This window comes from Pelecanus crispus, chromosome 21 (genome assembly GCF_030463565.1).
Source record: "Pelecanus crispus isolate bPelCri1 chromosome 21, bPelCri1.pri, whole genome shotgun sequence".
NCBI classification, from domain to species: domain Eukaryota; kingdom Metazoa; phylum Chordata; class Aves; order Pelecaniformes; family Pelecanidae; genus Pelecanus; species Pelecanus crispus.
Genome location: NC_134663.1, coordinates 5,807,902 through 5,829,172, shown reverse-complemented (window position 1 = coordinate 5,829,172; position 21,271 = coordinate 5,807,902). Strand labels below are relative to the sequence as shown.

Here is a 21,271-nt window from a genome sequence, read left to right as displayed (position 1 = left end):
AGTTGCTAGAAGCTTCCCCCATGTCCAATAGAGCCAATGCCAGCCAGCTCCAAGACGGACCGGCCGCTGGCCAAGGCCGAGCACACCAGCGACGGTGGCAGCGCCTCTGGGATAGCATATTTAAGAAGGGGGGAAAAAAACCTGTGCAACAGCAACTGCAGCCGGAGAGAGGAGTGAGAATATGTGAGAGGAACGACTCCGCAGACACCCAGGTCAGCAGAGAAGGAGGGGGAGGAGGTGGTCCAGGCGCTGGAGCAGCGATTCCCCTGCAGCCCCTGGTGAAGACCCTGGTGAGGCAGCTGTGCCCCTGCACCCATGGAGGCCCACGGTGCAGCAGAGATCCACCTGCACCCGGGGAGGACCCCACGCTGGAGCAGGTGGATGCCCAAAGGAGGCTGGGACCCCATCCTGCCCTGGCAGAACCTGTGGCCCCATGGAGAGAGGAGCCCACGCTGGAGCAGGTTTGCTGCAGGAGTTGTGACCCCGTGGGGGACCCACACTGGAGCAGTTCGTGAAGGACCCACATTGGAGAATTTCGTGGAGGACTGTCTCCCATGGGAGGGACCCCACACTGGAGCAGGGGAAGAGCGTGAGGAGTCCTCCCCTCAGGAGGAAGGAGCGGCAGAGACGACGTGTTATGAACTGACCGCAACCCCCATTCTCTGTCCCCCTGCACCACTGGTAGGGAGGAGGGAGAGAAAATTGGGAGTAAAGTTAAGCCTGGGAAGATGGGAGGGGTGGGGGGAAGGTGGTTTTTTTTTAAGATTTGGTTTTATTTCTCATTATCCTGCTCTGATTTGATTGGTAATAAATTAAACTAATTTCCCCAAGTCAAGTCTGGTTTGCCCGTGAGGGTAACTGCTGAGCGTCTCCTTGTCCTTATCTCGACCCACAAGCCTTTCATTATATTTTCCCTCCCCTGTCCAGCTGAGGAGGGGAAAGAGAGAGCAGCTTTGGTGGGCACCTGGTGTCCAGCCAGGGTCAACCCACCACAGGACTAAAGGGCCTGCCCTTGGAAGTGCAGTCGAGTCTGTAAGCACTTTACAGAAGCTAGCTGTACCACCAGAAGAGATCAGGATCCTACTCTGGTCTAAGAAAGCAGTGCAACCCCAAAACCTGATCAACCTGGCGGGAAATTCCCATTGCTGCATGTGGCTCCTTTCTAGAGCACCTCCCTAGGCACGTGTTCAGGGGGACTCCCTCAGGCACAGCTGCTCTAGCAGCATCTTGAGCTCACAGGCCTGTGGACAGCTCTGCATCTTAGCCTTGGATGTGAAAACACTTAATACAGATCTCCTGGAAACATTCTATGCAGTGCAACACTGGACTGGACTTACCTTGATTGGAGAGTACCACTTCCGAGGAGAGGAAGGCCTGCGCATGTTGTTCGCGAGGTTCCTGGGTTCGGGGAACTCATATTCCTGTTCTGGCATCTTGACTCTGGCATTCTTGGCTTTCTCTAACTTAGCGCCTTCTTCTGTGGAGCCCTTTTCTCCCCAGCGCACCTGAAAAGTTCACATCAGGGCATATTACAATAGTAGCTGCTGTAGAGAGTTACATCCCTGCTGTAATAACTAGATCCTGGTCCGTATTTTCCCAGTGCCCAAATCCAAGGTGAAGAGCAAGGTACAGGCTGTGAAGCCTGTTTCTAGACTAGAGCCCAAACTTCGAACTTCTCCTTCTTTGTGATTTCTGCGAAGTGTGAGAGTGGGAAATGTTTTCCGAAAACCCAAAAATATTTCCTTGTAATTTGTATGGCAACGCTGTCCCTGTATCCCAGGCATGGACCAGGATCTTACTGTACTAGAGGAAAAAGATGGTCCCAAACTTCAGGAATCTATGTCTGGTGCTCAAATATTCCTATATAAAAACAATCTGGGCTCAGATTTACCAAAAAAAGCTTAAAGAAGTTTGTGCCTATCTCCTGAGTTTCTTTCTGGGTAAATTGCAGAGGGATATCACAGCTCAGTTCACAAATAAGACCTTCCAATACACGAACTTGTATCTAATTACCTCCATTCGTTTGATGCCACCAACTCCTCGTCCACCATAATAGGAGGCATCTACTGTTGGCCATTTCTTCTTTGGAAGGCCATCATCATCTTCCTCCTACAAAACAGAAGGAAGGGGTTGCGCTGTTAGGAAGCATGACTAGAGATGGAAAGGAATAAACAGTCACTGGCTATGTGGTCCTTTGAGCCGCACAGTCAGGGTTCTGGTCTCTCGCTGGTTATTTTCCAGAGGATGCACACTCATGAAAAGAAAATGTTTCATGATATAAACACCACCACCACTTGAAAGGTACAGTCCAGCTCCAGCAAGAATGTGATTTTTGCACGCACACACACTGCCCCCCCCCCCCCCCCCGCCTTTTTTGGTTGGTGGGGTTTTTTTTTTTGTTTTTGTTTTTTTTTTTTTTAAGGAGACTATCTTTCATCATCGTTAAATTCAGGGAAGTAAATTGCTTCCAAGTTGCAAAATCATTGAAGAAGCCACCAAAATGGCACTCAGCATAGCTCAAGAGCTGGGGTCTTTTGGCTGCAAGTCTGTTTGATATGCTAGCCATGAGCGATGGCAGCAAGGACTTTCCTCTTTGCCATCCCTTCACTTACGCCTGTGCTTAGGGAGAGAACAGCTGCTGCTTGAGGAGTGTTCCCTGACTCGTGGCTCCCCACGCTGGAGGAACCCTCCAGGGCCCAGATAAATCATTGTATTGTAGTTCAGATTTGACAGAATGGGGAGAAAAGCAAGAAAGCAAGCAAGTCAAATTTGCTCCCAAGTGAAGGCAAATTAGGAGTACATTTGGAAACAACCCCGGCATGAATGCCCAACACAGAGATGAGGTTTTTGAGATGAGCTGGCCAAGTGTAATAGGATGGAAAAGTCTAATGGAAAAGCTACAAGAATGGAATTAGCTCTTATAATGAACTTCTGCCTCTGCCGAGGAGGCTGCCCATGGAAGTCCATGTGGCTTCAGTGATTTTCATGGGCTTATGCCAGCAGAAAGACAGGCCTTGTGTGAAAAATTAAATTCTGTACACATTTGAATGTGTTCTACCCTTACATACTGCTGGCAGAAACCTACGGTACATCATCATACACAAAGTTAAACGTGTTCAGGACCATGGCCTTCATGATGACATTCAGATACGGCCAAATTAACAAATCAATAAAATCTCCTTAAGTTTATCTACAATGAGTCTAGCTAAAGTTCTAGCGAGCATACGCTATATTCTTCGTTGCACTATATAACAACCCCACATACGCTCTGACCTATATGGTGCCTTTCCCTTTAATTTCTACAGTTCAGGCTGTGAACTGGCAAAGCAGAAAAGCAGAGTTCATCAAAAACGTGAAGTATTTCCTGTGAAAAATGTGGAGAGAAATGAAAAATGGTCTGTCTCTTTTTTTTTTTTTTCTTTCTTTAATTTTTCACAGGGATTTGGCAAAACTCCAAAACTTAGGAGCTCTCCAAAACTGGAAAAGCCAAGAATACTTTGAAATTGGACTCCCCAGTAGGAAAACTGAAAAACTGGGGGAAAAAATCCAAGACAAACTATGCTCTTCATGTCAAACAAAAGCATTTCTGTTTTTCAAAATACACATAAATTCGGCTGCAAAATTTGTCCTGATCTAAAGGAAGAGTGAACAATTGAGTCATAAATACAAGGTGGTTCTTCGTCGTAGGTGACCTCTTTCTCTCGCTCTGGGTTAGAGCTGCTGAGGCTCTTTGCTGCAACCTAAGAACTTAATATCTCTGCATGAAGTTTTCCATGAGGACTTTTTTAAAAAATTGGAATCAAAGCCATCTAAATATTTTCCTTCAGCAATTCTCTTTCTCTCTCTTCAGTTTAGCACAGACTGGACTTCTCACAACAGGAAATACCAAGGTTTAGGAAATCTTCCCCACAAGCCCTTAAAAGCCCTGCAAGTCACTTCAATCTAAGATAGGAGTGTTTCTGCCAGAACAACAACAGAAACAGCACACGCACAAGAAGACAACAGTGGACACTTGAAAAACAAAGGAGTCACAAGTTTTCTTCAGGATGAGTCTGTTTACATCTTTTGAAGGGCATGAGAGGTTTTGCAATACAAGCAAAAAAAAAACCCAAACCCACCAGTGATGTCCTACACACTTGGCAAACGTGCTCACGACACACATGGGTAGCTAAAGGAAAGCAACTGGAAACTTGGGGGTCAAGGTAGGGAGACGGCAGGAAAACAAGAAGGAAGAGGCATACAATCCCCATGTCCAGCATCCTAGCTCACTGCCCCATTCACAAGACTGGAGCCAATAAAACAGGGCTGAATTCTCACGTCACTGCTCAGTTTTGCCCATATTTTTCTACACTTAGCTACAATGGGGTTTTTGCCTGAGGAAGAACTCCATAAGGAACTTCAGCTCTGACCCAGCAGCAGTATAAAAAACAGCCCCGGAAAATTCAAGTGCATTTAAGGATGCTGGAAATTGACTGTACAGAACTTGGCATCTTTCCACCCCCAAAATCTGCTTTAGATGGAGCTAGAGTTTCTTTTAAAAAATAAGAAGCAGGACAGAGCTACATTTCACAGACACTCAGATTCATAACTGGATTTCAGAAAACAAAGATCTGTGTTTATCTCAGAGTCCATGCTGGGCTCTGTATACTTCGACCCTGACCTGAGGGAACCTCATCTGTGGGTAACACAAGGATAATTCAGGCTCCACTAGGGACATCTGAACCACTCAGGGTAAGAATTCAAACTAAATTTGGCCAGATATAAAAAAAGTTTGGACAACTTACCCCTCTCCCCGCCCTTATAATTATTTTCACAGTTGTCTCTGCAATGCCTGAATCTTGTCAGAATTTAGCATTTATACAGAGCTCTGCCTGCACAAAGTGCTGTAAGACACGACAGAGCAGTCATTCCTCTGAGTAAGAGGTGCTATCATCTAATTTTACAGCTGAGGAACCATGGAGGTGAATACGTTGTCCTCAAGGCTTCTGGCTCCGTACTACCTCCTCCTTCTCCCAATGCTGAACTCCTTTCCAAATCACATGGCCACCTCTCAGATGCAGAGGCGTTGTTACACTTCGAGGATGCCTTGCTCGGTTCTCAGGAAACTTTTCCTCCCTACTGTGGCAGGTTTTGCTTGTTACATTATACTCTACCAGGCATCAAAATCGCAACTACATAAAGTCGTTGCTTTGTTTTTTCTCACATCTTTGCCTGTCGCTGGCCCAAGCCTGCAAACTATTGTCAGAAAGCTTTCACAGGTCACAAAAGCATCTAAGAGAAGATGTTCTACTGGTGCTCCGCTAAGGAGCAGACTGAAGAAAGAGCTCAACCCTCATGACGCACCAAAAAATTCACATATAAGCTTATCCTTGAGACACAAATGCTTGAAGAAACAGCCTTTGTTGGTCTTACTGATCATGGAAACTCCTAGTTTATCTACGGTACAGGTTCTTAAAGATCCTGCCTGAAGTTACACCCTCCAAGTGCAAAGCGCTGCATGCGCACAGTTAAGAGAGAACCTCCGTTTTGATGAAGATGAAGGAGAAAGGATTTTGAGTTATTCCCACTCTATAGCTCAGACACTGAGCCACAGGAAAATGAAATAAGGTCTTATAAGGTCAAGGGAATTAACACTGGCACTCCCATTGCAACTGCGATGTGATTAAACCCAACTTTCACAGCCTCTACACTAACCGAGTTTGCTGTGCTAGGCCTGCTAGATATTTCACATGAAATTTGGCTATAAAAGTCCACACCTTCATGGTATAATACCTACATCTCAACTGTTGCCAATAACATCCCAAATCTTTTTCTTTTAAATGCCTGTCTGTTGAAAGGTTCCTCTTCTCCTCCTCCTATATTTCCACAACTCACTGTAAAACAGGAAGGAAAAGAGCTGGCATGCCACTGTGACCTGGCTTTATTTCAGGAATAACAGAATACATTTCCTGTCTTGGTGTCTACAAAAAATTCTTATCAGATCCTTTCTCTGGAGCTTATTTCGCTATCTCCCCAGCAAGGCTTTTCAGGAAGGAGGAAAACAATTTGGAAGAGATTAATAAAACACCAATAAGTGAGGGTGCAAGCAGCTCCTCAAGCAGGTGAATCCCTGTTAGCCATTCTCTGGCCTCATGAACGTTCAGCTGTGGGAGAAAGGGATTAGTTCACAAAGATCAAACTGGGTCAAGCTAAATAGGTGGTTAGATCTGTTGGCTTAACAATAGCTGCCATGCAGCGAGTTAAATTCCTCCTTTTCATGCTGGCCTCCCACGACAGTGATAATTACCCTACAGCATCTCATGCCTGTGCTGCTGAATGGTCCTTTCTCTCTAGGACTTTCTTGTGTGAGTTTGCTTTGGTGTATGTGGGTAGGATGACAACAGACATCAGAATTATCCAATTACAGGCTGGTTGGTGGCTTGGCTCTGGCGCCATGCTAGGGGCGACTGTGGAGCTTGGGTGATAGAGCAGCATGGAAAAAACGGGTCTGAGTGATGAGGAAAGGGCACGCTCTGGTCATCTGGTAGATCTCCTGCCTGGTTTTGCCAGACTTCAGGGAAGTTTGTGTCCCTGAATGCCTTCTGCAGGAGAAAGCGCTGCCATGACAGAAAATGAAGATACAGCTGTGTATTTTAACATTGCCCAGTCTCTGTTTACAGGGCCAGAAAACAATGAGAAGAGAGTGTGCGTCTTGGGGACACTTTAGAGGGCTCCAGTTTATGCAGCCCCTGACTGCAGTCAGAGTCTGTCCTTCTGTGGGACTGACCAGCAGCAGACCTCTGGCATGGGTCACGTAGTGAACTGGAAATTGTTGGAAGCTGCAGAGCCCTGCAGGTTGGGTTTTTTTGATGTAGAAGATGGGTTGCTATAGTGAGAGCCAGCTTCAGCCTCATGGTAAGCTTCTGGTCTGAGTTGAGTAAGGGTTGTTCCAATAAGCCCAGTCTGAAGGTGATGGGACACATGAATAAAACCAGCTGTGCCTTCCTCCAACAGGGCTAGAAAAAGCCTTCCTATCCAGTGGAGGTAGAAGAATGTGGTTTTGATCCACCATCAATGACTAATCACAGGCCAGAAAGGTGCTCACTGGCTCCTCGAGGCATTCACCTCTTCCGATTGGCATTAACTCAGTCTTCCCTGGCTGTTAAGTAAAACCATCTGTCCTTCATCTGGGCTTAACCTCCTCCAGTATCCTGCGTTGTCTGAGGAGCACAGCAGTAAGTTGACGACATTTGCAATTTCTGAATGAATTAATTGGAAGTTTCTAGCCAATAGTGATTTCCTTCACCAACAGTGAGCATGCCTCCAATATGTCTCAAAAGGCCTTTAAAGTAGAGTTCAATAAAACCTTTGGCGGGTTTGACAGCAATGCTACTTTCCCTTCATTGTTACAGTATAATGCATTCTCCTTGCAGTGCAAAGACATATGGGCCTCAGCTCCCAAATCTGCTGATGCAAGAATTCCTCATCTTTTTTTTTGCCAAGATTTTTGGGAGAAGAAAAAAAATCTTACTGTAACTGTAACGCTGCTGCTTAAGGGATTAGCACTCTTTCATGCTGGAGACGAGCAGTTGCTAGGTTTTCTGCAAGGAAGAAAGCCATCTGCAACACGTAAGAAGAACTGGATTGCAGAAAATCAACCCCGTCTTCTATTTGTTTTGAGCAAAGTAGAAAATCTGGAGTATCCAACATTCTGTGAAAGCATCATACTACTTACTGCCAGTCCCATTCTGTGGACCAGGCTCTATAAGAGTAAATGGGACCAGTGAAATGCATCTTTTCAGAGCTTCTGCTATTTTTCCACTAGTGGGAAGCTCTTCTGTGTGGGACAAAACACATAGTACAAGTCACAGCTTCAAGCCTTACTAACTTTTGAGCACTGCTCTGATGCTATACGGTTTCTAAAATAGTATAAACTACATTTTCCTTTTTAAGAAACCTCTGGCTGCTAATTGTATAAGATGGCTATAGGATAACTGAGTATTGAGCTTAGGGGATGTGTTCTGGTGGGAAGTACATGTGAAATTATACCATTAGACTAGTCCCTACAGTGCTGGCACATTGTTGTAACCAAAGCCCCGCATCCCAGGGTCCCAAACCAGTAAGAATAATAGCCAAAAGACTGTACAAATCTCTTCTTGTATTAACGAGGAAGCAGGTAAACTACAGGTATGAGTTAATGCAATTTTTCAGGCACTGTGCAGTGCCCTGCTCGGGGTACAACCAAAGCCCGGACAAGTCTGCATTTAAAGCTGTCGTCTACAGGGAGCAAGCAGAACAACATTCTGCTTCTGCACAAAGAGGATTTGGCCCACGGTCTCCACAGTACAAGACCAGGTTAGTTTAAAATAAAAAGCCAGTGGCAAACACATTGCTAAAGGAAAGCTGTGAAATAGACAGATGAATTGAAGACTATTTCATCCAAAGAGCTGCACAGACTGTTCCTCTCTATCAGAATCAGGGCCGAGAGAAAATACAACATGTCCAGAAATATCTTTACACCAGCTTAACTAAACTTAACCTGAGGCAAACATAACTGGTCTGCTGCAACTAGTTTATTTTGCAGCTTGGTCTGCTTTTGCAGCACTTACTGGTTTGATAAAAGGCTTCCTTATATGTGAAGCACACCTTTCCTCTCAGCACAGAGATGTAATTTCTCCTTCCAGTCCTTGGCCTGTGAGCTAGCATTCCAGAATGATGTATTTTAATTAATTTCAGCAATTGAATCCCTTGGCTTGGAGGCATGTGTGATGCAGAACAGAGCATGTGCAGTTTTAGGTTAATAGTTTCCTTTTCATTCAGCAGATAGAAGCTAACAAAGCCAGTGGATTTACATACAGCCCAAACAGAAACATCTACTTAGGAAACTAGGCCAGATGCCCGCATATAGAGGCATCGGGAGCACTGGACCCAAATGCAAATCTCCCTTGGGTCCAGGAACGTTCAGATTTGGAGTTTTGCTTCAGGCCTGTTTTGAAGTGCCACCAGGATGGATGTTCTAGTACTGGCCTTGGCTCCAGCTGCCCTGAACTATTTCTCTGTGCTCAGTGCAGGCAGAAGCTAGGTTGGATTCCACCTCCGTAGTGCTGCAGCAGACTGAGCTTTAAGGGTGTCTGTCTGCCTTGGCACAGAGCACACTCACTGGGCCAGACTTTGCGGAGAGCACAGAGAGGATCGTTTCAGCAAGCTTTTCCACTTGCAAGCTGAAGCAGGCAATGAATTTGTCTCCAGACACAAAAACCAAGGCGAACTAACCAACCAAATCACTCTGAGCATAGATCTAAGTCTTCTCTTACTTGCATAGTTAAGAGGAACTGATCCAAACCCCAGTGAAGTCAATGGAAAAACTCCCATTGACATCAATGCGCCCTGAACACAGCCCAGTGACTTTTCAATGAAATCCCATGTGCAAAACAGTGAAAGCAAAGAAGAGACTCATTGCGTGCTGAAAGCAGGACATAGAAAGAGGCAGATGAAAAACTGGGCATGTTTCTGGGCAGAGTCTACTAATTAAGCAATGGTGACGTAGCTTCAAACCATTTGTTGCTAGATTCGTCTAAAAAGACTAAGCAGAATTAAGACGAAGGTTTTAATGTTGCTTTTTCGTTTCTCCCCATTAAAACTTCCCTGGCTACTGCAGCTCTTTGAATGTCAAGATGATTTACTGGGGTTTTACATCTGCTCAGAATCTGGTCCGCTGTCTTCAGACACATTGCACAGACTGCGGGCTGCCTTTGCTCACAGCAACTGTAGTCCAAGGGATCAACATTGTGAGTTACTGCTCAGCTGCCAACAGCAGTTATATACGCTAAACCATTAAAATCATTACTGTGCCATTCCAGGAAGGCAGTTAAGCATGTGTTTAGGTTCCATTAACTTCAAAGTTAAACATATGCTTAAGAGTTGTCCTTTTTGTGAATCACAGCGTAACTCTAGTGCTGTTCCGACCAAGGCGAAGTATTGTCTGCCTCTGTCCTCCTTCCCTACCTGCTCTACACAGATCTACAGCCACTCTCTAAATAAATAAAAACCACATCTCTACCTCTGTAGAAAGCGAATTGAGCAGAGTGAAACACACATGGCAGACATCAGCTAAAAAGCCCCTCGTTTAGCTAAACCACTATTGACTTTAAGGCTACAAAGCTGAGCACAAAGGTTTAAATGGTCCATACTCTGCCATGCAGCAGAATCACAACCTCCTGTGAGCAGACTGAACAAATTCTTGTCCTAAACATTGAGGAAATTAGGTTGTCAGCGTTACTCACCTCACTGTCTTCTGCAGGTGGTGGGGGGGGCTCTTTGATGATCTAGAAGGATTAAAGAGAAACAGAATAGTAAATCCATACTTTGTTCTTTAGCACAATACAAATGTCACTAAAAAAAACCCAAATGAGAAAACAGGATATGCCACTGCAAACATCTCTGAACTTAATTACAGTATCGCGCGAGTACGGGGTGGCTACATGCGCTACTGGTGTCACAGTCACTGAGAGTAAGAGGGGAAAGAGGAGGCATCCCAAAGCCCTGCCATATAGACATTTCCTAATTGCAGCTCCGGACTCACGTTACTCATTAGGTGACCCCTGCCCTGTGTGAGGTAACAGCAAATTCAAAGTCATGTATCTTTGATTCTCCAGCCTCCTAATTCCAGTAGGAGCCATAGTCAGTGCTGGCTCTAAGCAACACACAGCAATCACTCTTTCACCTAACAACCCTGCTAAAATCAGTATCTCCTTCTACCGGCCACTGCACACATGTACAGATCCTGCCTCAAATAACTTATTGTCTGAACAAAGACTCGAAAGTGAAACCAAGGTGAAGTAAAATGCCCTGGAGACATTGTAAAGCAGTAATAAGCCCCCAGCCTCTGTCTCCCAGGCCCATACTCCATTCCAGAAGGCTGTGCCACCTCATGCTCTCATGAAAAATGCTTTTCACATTATCAGGCTAATATAGTTCACTCGTAAGCTTTAAAAAAATTATAAAAAAAAAGTATACATTTAAGGCTCTCCCAGGGTTTCTAATAAAGCAAGCAGGGTGAGGTTTTAGACTGGTCCAGGATATTCTCCATAGAAACAATTTAAGTTTATGTGGGCGTGAGGCTATTATTTCATGCAAAAAGTTTGCATCTAGGGCTCGGCAGGCAGTTGGCTATTACCACAGCCCTCCACTCCAAGAGCAACAGAGAGCCTTCCAAAGGGAAAGCAGTTGCATACAGGCAGGTCAAATATCTCTCCCTTACACAAGACGCACCCCAATGCACAGCCTTTGCAGTCAACAGATTGAATGCAGCCAGTTGTGTCAATGCAATTGCCAGCCAGGGATGGATTTTCTCCAGTAGTTCTAAGCCCATCTGGATGAGGCAGCTCTTTCTTTACACACCAGGCCACGATACAGATGCTGTCAGGGTGCTGAGCGCCTGTGGAGATAGCACTGAGCATCCTCAGCTCCTCTCAGGACTGGGTATTAGGTGTAGAGGCTGCCTGAGCATGGGGTACAGATGTGTAGGAATAGCACAGTCCCAAACAATAAGAGCTAGGCTGTTTAAATGTAGAAAGGGAAAATGACAATCACATTAAAGGCCCTGAAGATATAAATATTTACAGCAATTCCTCTCACTCATGTTTTTCCTTCTCTGATGAGCTCACTGTTTTTATTTTCCTCTGCAAACCCCGAGTCATGCAATGTGGCCATTAATGAAGAGCATGTGCCTCTGGCTAGGGAGGAGATCAGGGCTGGATGAGTCCCTTGTTTGTATCTCAGCCCAGGGCAGTGATGGTTGTAGAGCTCTGCCCCTACCTGTTCCTGGGCAGCCGGGCTTTTTCTTCGTGGCCTACAGTGCCCTCCGGGAACCCCTGCTAAAAAATCTTCATGCTTTAGGAATCAACTCTGAATCTTTGTTTATATGCACAGAGCACAAAGCACACGTGGAAGCATGAAATGACATTTGAGGAGCATGGTAGGTGCACCTGCTGTCCCGCTCCCAACATGGCTCGTTCCGACGCAGCAGAACCGTGGCTCAGCCCATGGCTGCAAAGCCACCGACGACATTGGGGCGAAAGGAGGGGCGATGCCCCAGAGGAGCTCAGGCTGAGTAGCAGAGCTGGCGAGTGTCCGATGCAGCATCCATCTCTGTCTACCCTGTGATTCCTAGCTTGTGCATGCAGCGCTGGGGGATACCAGCTCTTTCCCCAATGGAAAGCAAATGATGAAAAGCAGATTAAAAGTTATCTGCATCAGAGTATTGCTCTGTGGAAAGGAAAGTGTGGGTATCAGTATAGTTTACTCAAGTGCTGCTCCTTGGTTTAAGAGGATGGAGACAGCATAAACTCCTATATGTCTCTTGACACAATAAATAATGACACATGCGTGTACAACGCACCAAAATACACAGAAGGCTTTTCTAGCCATGTTTTCAGATATGTTTTGGTCACTGTGAGGGGTGACACTTATCAACAGACCTCCTTTTGAACCAAACCCCTTAATCCAAACCCATTGAACGCTGAGAAATTTCAGGTATCTGATCCAAAATATACCTATTGGAAGTGGCCTTATTCCCTCCCTCTAACATTATTCTGATGGAACATTGTGGGTTCCAGTGGAGTTTCTCTCATTTGCATTGGCATGAAACATCAGGATAATCTGTCCAACATATTTGGTCCAGCTAAGCATTCAAGTACAACTTCTCAGCCAGTATCACTAGAAACTCTTGAGATTACAGACTTGGAAATGAAGAGATGGCTGTGTTTTTCATACATTTGCATTCCTTCTCATAACATAGGCACATGCTAACTGATTTCTATAAACAGATCAAGTTTTTTCTATCACAGTCCAAGAGGGGGAGGAGGGGGAAAGATTCCTTCCATTTTTAAGTGCTACACACATCTAAGAGAGCAACTGAACACCCCATAAGCTGGCAACACAGATTGGTTAGTTTGGACAAGTCCAGAGATGGGGAGAGTTCAGTTGTCTTTCAAAGTTCAAACCTTACCAAAAAAAAAAAAAAAAAAAAAAAGAAAAATTTCTGTCTCACTGCCCAGGTCTGGAAAGGCTTCTGGTCTACAAAAAGTACAAATCTTTCCCTTCTCCCTTTTGGATTCTTATAGTTACAGCTGTATATGCACGAGACCCTCATTTTGGGGTACCGGAGGCAGTGAAGCAAATGGGATCTTCGTGCCCTCTCACACAAGCGAGCAAAGCAAGCGCCAAGTGGCGACAACAAGGTCCCAGAGCTGAAAGGCAGTGTCTTACACCTGCTCATTTTGCACAAACAGAAACAATTACTCAAGTACAAGAAAGAAAATGCCATTACAGGGAACTCGGTGAGGATACAGCCCACACTGGCACAGAAGACTCGCGTCCGCCACGTTTTGTTCTGGGCTGCACCTCTTGCCTTCCCTCTGCCTCGCCAGATGACACACATGGACCTGCTGAACGCAATCAGCTGGGAGCATGCTTGGCCAAGCAAAATGCTTAGGCTAGTTTAGCTTGGCAAGGCTGAAGTGTTTGTTCATGTGTGCTGCAATTGTTTTGATAACCCCAAGCCATTTCTGTGATTGCTGCTGCAACCGTATCTCCTATTCCTGTCTTTGGAAGAAGAAAATGATAATCGGTCAGCAACCATATTTGCTTGCTAGGTGAGGAATACCTGAGGGTTTCTACATCATCACTCTGTTAAAAAACCCTTGCAATGTGGTCTTTTGTTTTCAAGTAGTAAAGGCCTGTGGGATGGAGAGATGGCCCTTGGCTTTTCTTGGCAGAGGAAGGAACTTCAAGAATGGTTGTCAGCACTTCTACACACTTAGCCGTGAAAATTCAGGACAGTAATTCTTTGCCTTTCATTACAGATCTCACCATATGCATGACTGACACAGGTCTCTCTTAGCTGACCCACCCTGATGTCGCAGATGCATGGAGAAGCAGCTGTTGCTGGTGGATAACCCAGTGTAAAAGCAGAGGAATGCTATTAGCCACCTCCTAGGACTGGTTTTCTGTTGCCCTGAAATTTCTGTAGCCATTCAGGCATAAGAGAGCACATGTTGAATCCAAATTTTGCATATGCCAGCAAAGCATCTAGGATGTTTTCCATCTTGGGAGACCAGAAAACTCAGACAGTTTACAGTGTCCAGCAAGCACATACTCAGTAACTCTCCCTGGAGTTTTATATGATAAGTTGGGGCAATGTGTTTCTTGTCAGTGAAGTGTATCTGCTTTAAGATGGAACAGATCATCATTTAAAATGAGGACTACAGGAGAAAACAGCACAAAATAATAAATAAAGGACTTCACATCTAATTAGGACTAAAATTTGGGAAGGGAGCATACAGTTAACTGAGCAGAGTTTTTGTCCTTATTTACTTTCACTCTTCTGGAAAATAAGAATATGTATTTTTGCTATCTTAATAAGCAGGGTTTTTTTTAAATAGCATTAACTATGACCCATCTGACCCTTTTTTTTTTTCTTACATATTTATAGTTTTGACCTCTAAGTCCTGTGACAGAGTTTCATATTTTAGTTATGAGTTGGGTAAAGGAACATTTCCTTTTTATTTGTTTCATTTCTGCCATGTCTTTTAAGTACCCATTAAATCCTTGGAGATTTAGTCTACACTTCAAAGTTTCTAATACAAGCAGGAGCCTGTCCATATTTCTTCATCTCCAGTACAATACATTCTTCTTCCTAGACGTACTAGTAAGAGGTAAATGAAGTCCAATAGGAAAGCTAACTCATTCTTTTAAGTCAATCTCTCTTGTCAGCCTGCAAGCAGATCCAGGAATCTCAATTTTAGCTCATTAAAACTAGGAGACAAGGCTGTTTCACACCTAAGACTCCAAGATGACCTGCACAAACTACATTCAATACAGATCATAGCACAAGTCAAAATCAGCCACTTATGAAAGACATGACATCATGGAAGAAAAAAAAGCCCTCCATTTAATTAACTCTGGTACAGTTTGCAACTGAATGGGGCTGACATGCAGTTCTCCAGGGAATGCATTGAAAAAAAAAAAAGTAGCCATCTGCAAAGGTCATTCCTTTTCCTAGGCTATTTCACTTACACAGATAAACAAGGCCAGAATCCATGGGGTTTGCTCCAAGTGCCTGACCCACTTTCTTTGGAAGACTATATAAATTAAATTAATTTTCTGGACTAAAGAAAAACATCATAGCTACTTTCAGCTATATGCAGAAGCCCTTGCTCTCACTCACTGATTGCTAGTTAATTTTCTGGTTCAGTAAGACTACGTCCTAAAGACCTATTTCTCCTTAGCTGGGCTGAGCTGACTTTCTTTGGAAGAGGTGAGAGGCGGCCAGGGAAAAAAACAAAAGGAAGAAGTAATTTTTATTGAGTTAAGTACTTCCCATGCAGGACCGGGGCAAAGAACAACAGTGCCTCCTCTGTGTTAAGTATCTGTTGTGGTCTGGAACACAGGGTGCTGAAGCTGGTTAAGATTAATGTAATTGGCCTTTGGATCTGGCCTTAAGGAAATGAATTAGCAGGTAAAATAGTTTGGGAATCTGGAGTCTAGGCATATCACCTAAAGGCAAATGGCTCCCTTCCTAACTTTCAGAGGGCAATGCTTAGCACTTTCCAAAAAGGGTACTCCATGAATATCTTTCAGTTTGGACACCCCAGAACTGACGGACACTTTGGAGAATTTGGCTTTAACTTTTTGGTGATGACACATCACAGCAGCATGTCAAAGCACCCTAGCTCAGTGCCTGGCACACACACTGTTCTATTAGCCCATTTCTCTACCTGGGCTGCTGTACAGCCGATGGTATTAGCCCAGGCAAAATGCCTCTGCTATGCTGTTTTCAGGATCCATGCTAGCCTGTTTAACGACAGCCAGTTATAGGGCATTATATCCATATCTAAACCATCCTGACCTGACTGACAGGAGGCTGAGAGGAACAGCAAACTGCTGTGGGTACTCTGGATGGTGAGTAAGACCGTCTTTATCCTCCTGCTGCCCTTTGTGCACACCAATTGCAACGTCAGGTTCTGTTATTTACACTACTTTAAACCTACAATAACAGCGCTACCTCCAAATGTTTTGGATAGACTGTGCTATAAATGAAGACACTTATTTGTGGCAGCATGCATAGATTCATAGATTCAGAGCTTGGATGTTACACACCACATTAAGCTGCAATAAACGCAGCAAAACTGTACCACATTATACTAGGGGAGCGCTTGCCTCAATAGGTCAGATTCGAACAAAAGGCAGGGACTGCGGAGTCCACAAGCAATTTCTGCCTGCATGTTTGCGTCTTCCTTTTTCTCCTGGTTTGTCTCAAGAATGTTTCAGATGATTCATGACCCCATGCTCTCTTCTCCCAAAATATAGCTGCAGAAAAACTGTGCCTCGTGCACATGGGAGCGGGTGGGAATCAGAATACGTGGACCTTTGTAAGTAATCTCCATCAGGCCAACATGCACCATGTAATTTTATGACTCTTCAGGGTTGCTGTAGAGTCTATGCATTTCCTCCCCTCCTCTTCCTCCAGTTTATCCATGATTTTCATGTGGTTTTAATATATATTTTCTGTATTTTCTCCATCCAGCTTTTTGTTTCCAAAACTTCTGGTCAGCTGCAGTACAGACTGAGAGCCAAACAAATTGCTGGGTTCTTCCATGCTTCCTTCCAGAAAGCAGCTTTAAAGTTAAAACTGGTGTTAGACGCTTAAATACCAACACCTCATTTATATGCCAGCCACACCCCTGTATTTAAAAAAGCTGCAGTATAAAAAGGAGTAAGATGGTGTATATATTCTAGGTGGGCAATTAACACAGACCAGCTTCTCATTCCCTCCCACCTCAGGCCACACTGTATGGATGCATAAGGGAGGCAAAGACTCATGTTTACCTCATCAAACTGTAAGGAGATGGGATGTACGAGCATGTGGGGAAATGCTTTGAGTCTCAGCTGCACCAGGGGGATATTTCCACTCATATCCTCTGCATTTTATCCCCTGGACTGCCCTAGCTAAGATTCAGCCCAAGGCTCGGGGCAGACTGACCATAGCCGCCACTTCAGCTATGCCAGGGCTAATCTTTCAGGCAGATCCTGTTCAGGGGCAAAGCATGGCCCAAGCACAACTCACTCAGCCTGACAATTTTAAGGGTCTATGGGAGACACTCGCTTAGTGTGGTGCTGCATATTGGCACAGGGAAACTGTCCCAGGACAGACAAGCCTTCCAACTACTGTATTAATTATGCCTTCGCTATACATCCAAAACACTTTAACCAGCTCCTTCTCCAAGCCAATCTAACAATGTGCCTGCAAAATCCTCCTTAAGATGGTTTTGGAGGCATATTATTTATTTGGCTTACATCTATATTAAAATCTATTTGGTTTATATCAATATTAAACCTAAGCCTTATGTTGGCCTCCTACCCTGAACAATTTCGCCCTTGGGCGCCTAAATAGCCTCTTGCACACACAGTTACTACTACAATCACTCAGACTCCTTCAGGTTATGCTGTGTTCAGGAAAGAGGAGGAATGGGAAGACAACAGCAAAATGCCCACTAACATCAGTGAGGCCAGGATCTGGCATCTGCTGTTTTGCAGATACGCTCTGCCCAGGAAAAGTGGGGTCATCCTGCTGTAGTTGTCCCTTTATTTGCCATCATTCTTTTAATGTGTACAGTGTTGGGGGTGTCAGCAGAATTATCTGTCTTTGTTTTCTGTTGCTGTTGAACAAACGTCCTTGAAACCTGTTGAAAGGTTAGCACCTGGCTCCCATGCTTTTGTAATATCCCCCCCCAGATATCAAGGGAAGTTTTGCCTGTGCTGGTGTCAGGCACAGCAGAGACCTAATTATTGTTCTGATCCACTAAGCAACAATTGCATCTACTGTAAACTGAGTGGTAAATTCCAGACTTCATCCCAGAATACTTCTGAGACCAATAAACTTGGATACACTTGGAAAGAGCATTTCTTTATGGGTACATGCCAAAGAGATACTGGGTTCCAGATAAATCTCCAGAGTCAGTCTATTGGACTTCAGTCCATTTACTCCAGGGATGAAGCTGGCTTGGTGTCTTTCCTGAAGAACTGCTGGATAATAATGATTCCTATTTGATTAAAAAGCATGCCAAGAGGAATTTCAGGGTTTAGAAATGTGCTTGTCACTCAAACAAATTTATACTTGGTTAAAAAAAAAAAGTTTGTTGTGTTTTTCCCCTGGACACATACACAATTATCTCTGAAACGTCCCTGGGCTTGAATCCACAGCAGTGTCTCAGGGTCTGCGGTTTGATTATTAGAGGTTATTGCTTGCCTGCCTCTCTTGTCTGTTGTGCAAGCCAGTTCCTCTGCCCTTAATTCACTCTGGGCTTCTGACAACACTGCATTCCTTAATGTGCCATTACTGAACTAGTAAATAAGTGCTGCTCTGCTCTCTTTCTCCCTACCCTAAGCCAAACACGCTGGGTGCTCCTCTGTGGATTTATCTTTAATTTTACAGAATCTTTGGGTAAGCAATACACAGTGAAGTATCTTAGCTGCTGATCTACTGCCAAACATACCAGACTGCCATCCCAGAGAGATGGAAGAGATTTTGTACAGGGTCTTGAATTAATATCTTCCAGCAAGTAGAGAGATGTGTTTGACTTACATTTGGAAAATATCAGTGGGATAGTCCCCACTTGGAGACCTTGCTAAGAGGGAATGTGGGAGGTAAAGGAGGAGAAGAGAGGGCGAGGAAATGCTTTTATCTACAACAAATTTTTTAAGTACAGAATTTAAATCTGGAAAATATTAAGCTTACAAAGTTTCATGTGGACAAGAGAATCCCTATCTCTGCTGCACCGTCTCCCTTATCTGGACTGTATTTCTCACACTTCAGGAACGCTGTTATACGACTACTATCCTCATACTACTATCCTCATATCATTCCACTGCAGCAGACCCATACACTACCCTCTCAACACATAGCTCCATATTGCCTTTACTTCATAAAGCTGCTGCTTTTATTCATGCCTTTGTCCTATCAGCTTCATCTCTCTCCTGTAACAGAGCCTTAAAATGGCAGCATCACTTAGAGGCTTTCCTTGTATCACCTCCATTCTCCACCAAATCCCAGTGTAAACATCTGTACAGGGCACATCTCCACTGACTTCTATGCAGATGCACCAACAAAGAAGTTGACCCAACCTCTCTGGGAACATGCCATCTAGCTTAGACAAATAAATAACTCTGAGCAACCTACCACACTGCTAACCCTTTGTCCATTTTTAGAACTGATCGTTTTTATTGTTCTGAAAAGTCCAAATAAATATTTTTTTCCCTTCTGGTTTTCATCTCAGGACAGAGGTGCCAAACTACTGTGAAAAGAAGTGGTTTACCCCTCACATTTCCAGCCAGAAACAGAAATAGACAACTAAGATTTTTCCTGTGAGATTTCCATCCTTGTTCTGGGTAGAGAAATACGTCTCGCCACAAAGACTCATCCTCAAATGTGACTTCTCCTGCAGTTTGTGGCTCCAAAGCTTTCAGCATCAGATCAAGGTTCGGTACAACATGGTGCAAATTTACAACACTGGGTAAGTGATTTAAAATCAGGAATAATGTTAGTGACCCAGAAACTGGGGCCAGTTTGGGCAGTCTTAAAAGAAGCATCTGAAACATGACATGAAACCAGTCACCAAAACCAGACTCCAATTCTGCTGGCATTTGTACATCCCTAATTCCTGTTCTATATTTGCAGCACAAACCAGGCCCAAAGCAAGAGTAGAGCTTCACTGTATTGTGTATTCCACAATAATCAGCCTTTGCCCTGATCTCCACTGGAAAAGGCAGCCCTAGGGAATGATCAGCAGAGACATACAGGGGTACGACAGGTCTTTGCAGACAAACAGCAGGGTCAGGTGCGAGAGAAAAGCTTGTCTCAAGTCCTGTGAGCTCCTTCTCGCCGCCCTTGACCTCTTCCTTCTCTCCTGTTTTCCCCTGATTTCTGTCTGCCTTTTTTAATTATTAACACTGCGACTGTGCTTTTTAACTCCACAGAACATTTTGTGAAGAAGCATGGAGGAAAGAATGCTCAGTGAAGCATAGTCATACTTTTACTGAAACTGTCATTCGGATATTTCAAAGTGCTTTTCAGACATGGTGAGCCAGGAAAAAAGTTAATCTTGCAAAAGTCTGCACAGTTAGAAATGTCTTTTCCTTGTACCTGAGGCAGAACAAAGACTCCAGCCTTGGTTCAGCATGCCTGCCCTGCTACAGGACCCGTCGAGCACTGGGATACTGACACAGGGATTAGAACATCCAGAAAAACCACTCCTTCCTAAAAAGGCATGGCAACTAATATGCTTCTGCAAACCATTTCCATTCTGTGACCAAAAAATAAGACTAAAAGGCTCCTGACAGGGTCTGTATGTTAGCAACATTGCTATTTCATGGGTATAATCCAAAGGTCAAGCAGATGAAATAGAAGCACAAAACAGTGCCAGCAGTGAAAGAAACACTGCCTTGTTCAAAGACCAGTCCTATGTTCTTTCTTACTGGAAAACTTTGCCTCCTTCCCACTCATTTCTTACACTCATGCAACACTGAATTGCTGTTTTGTGCTAACGATTTCTGTCACTTACCACTGTGCAGCAAAGAGGCCAGAACCACCAGAGAAGAACCAACGCCAGCAGGAGGAAGAGGATCAACAACGCAATAGCCAGGATGGTCCCATCTGACTGGAAGAGAAACACAGAGAGCCTGTGAGCACCACTAGCGCACAACTCCCCTCTCCACGGTACCTCACCTGCGCATCCTGCCTCCAGGCAAGGACACGCTCAAAGGCCATTGCCATACTCCATTTATTTTTCATACAAAACGCAGTCTTCCTCCCTTCTCACACATCCAAATGTGGCACCCACCCCCCACCTCATTGCAAAGAGGCTGAGACCTCTAGCTCCCTCCCCAGACAGTTACAGGTTTTTGTCTCGATTTTTGGAACCTCACCATTATGTAAACCACTTATTTCACTTCAGATCAAAATTAATGTAATATTCCTCAGAGTATTGTGAAGACTGAAAAAAATATTTAAAAGAGAGCTCACAACACAATGTTTCATTGCAGTTTAAGCATTCTCCTTTCTTTGCAACTCTTTTCCCTTCTTGCAGTATAAACTTGAAAGCGATGTTAAAGTTTACTCCAACAGAAAACTTGAAGCAAGATCTCTATGGGCCCACAACTCAGGTCATCCTGCTCCTCTTAGCAGTGCCAAGTCAGGGTAATTCTACCATGAGCTTTTTAAGGAAGTTTGAAC

At 44.4% G+C, this 21,271-nt stretch overlaps 1 protein-coding gene across 1 annotated transcript in view; it reads right to left on the bottom strand.

Moving 5' to 3' along the window:
* Positions 1–21,271, bottom strand: part of ANTXR1 (ANTXR cell adhesion molecule 1) — a 107,622-nt gene that overhangs the window by 27,811 nt on the left and 58,540 nt on the right. The window contains exons 13-16 of the mRNA XM_009480171.2: positions 20,601–20,696; positions 10,263–10,304; positions 2,014–2,109; positions 1,338–1,505 (exon numbers count right to left, since the gene is read on the bottom strand). Of these exons, the coding sequence (XP_009478446.2) occupies positions 1,338–1,505; positions 2,014–2,109; positions 10,263–10,304; positions 20,601–20,696 (402 nt within the window). The remainder of the gene's footprint in view (positions 1–1,337; positions 1,506–2,013; positions 2,110–10,262; positions 10,305–20,600; positions 20,697–21,271) is intronic.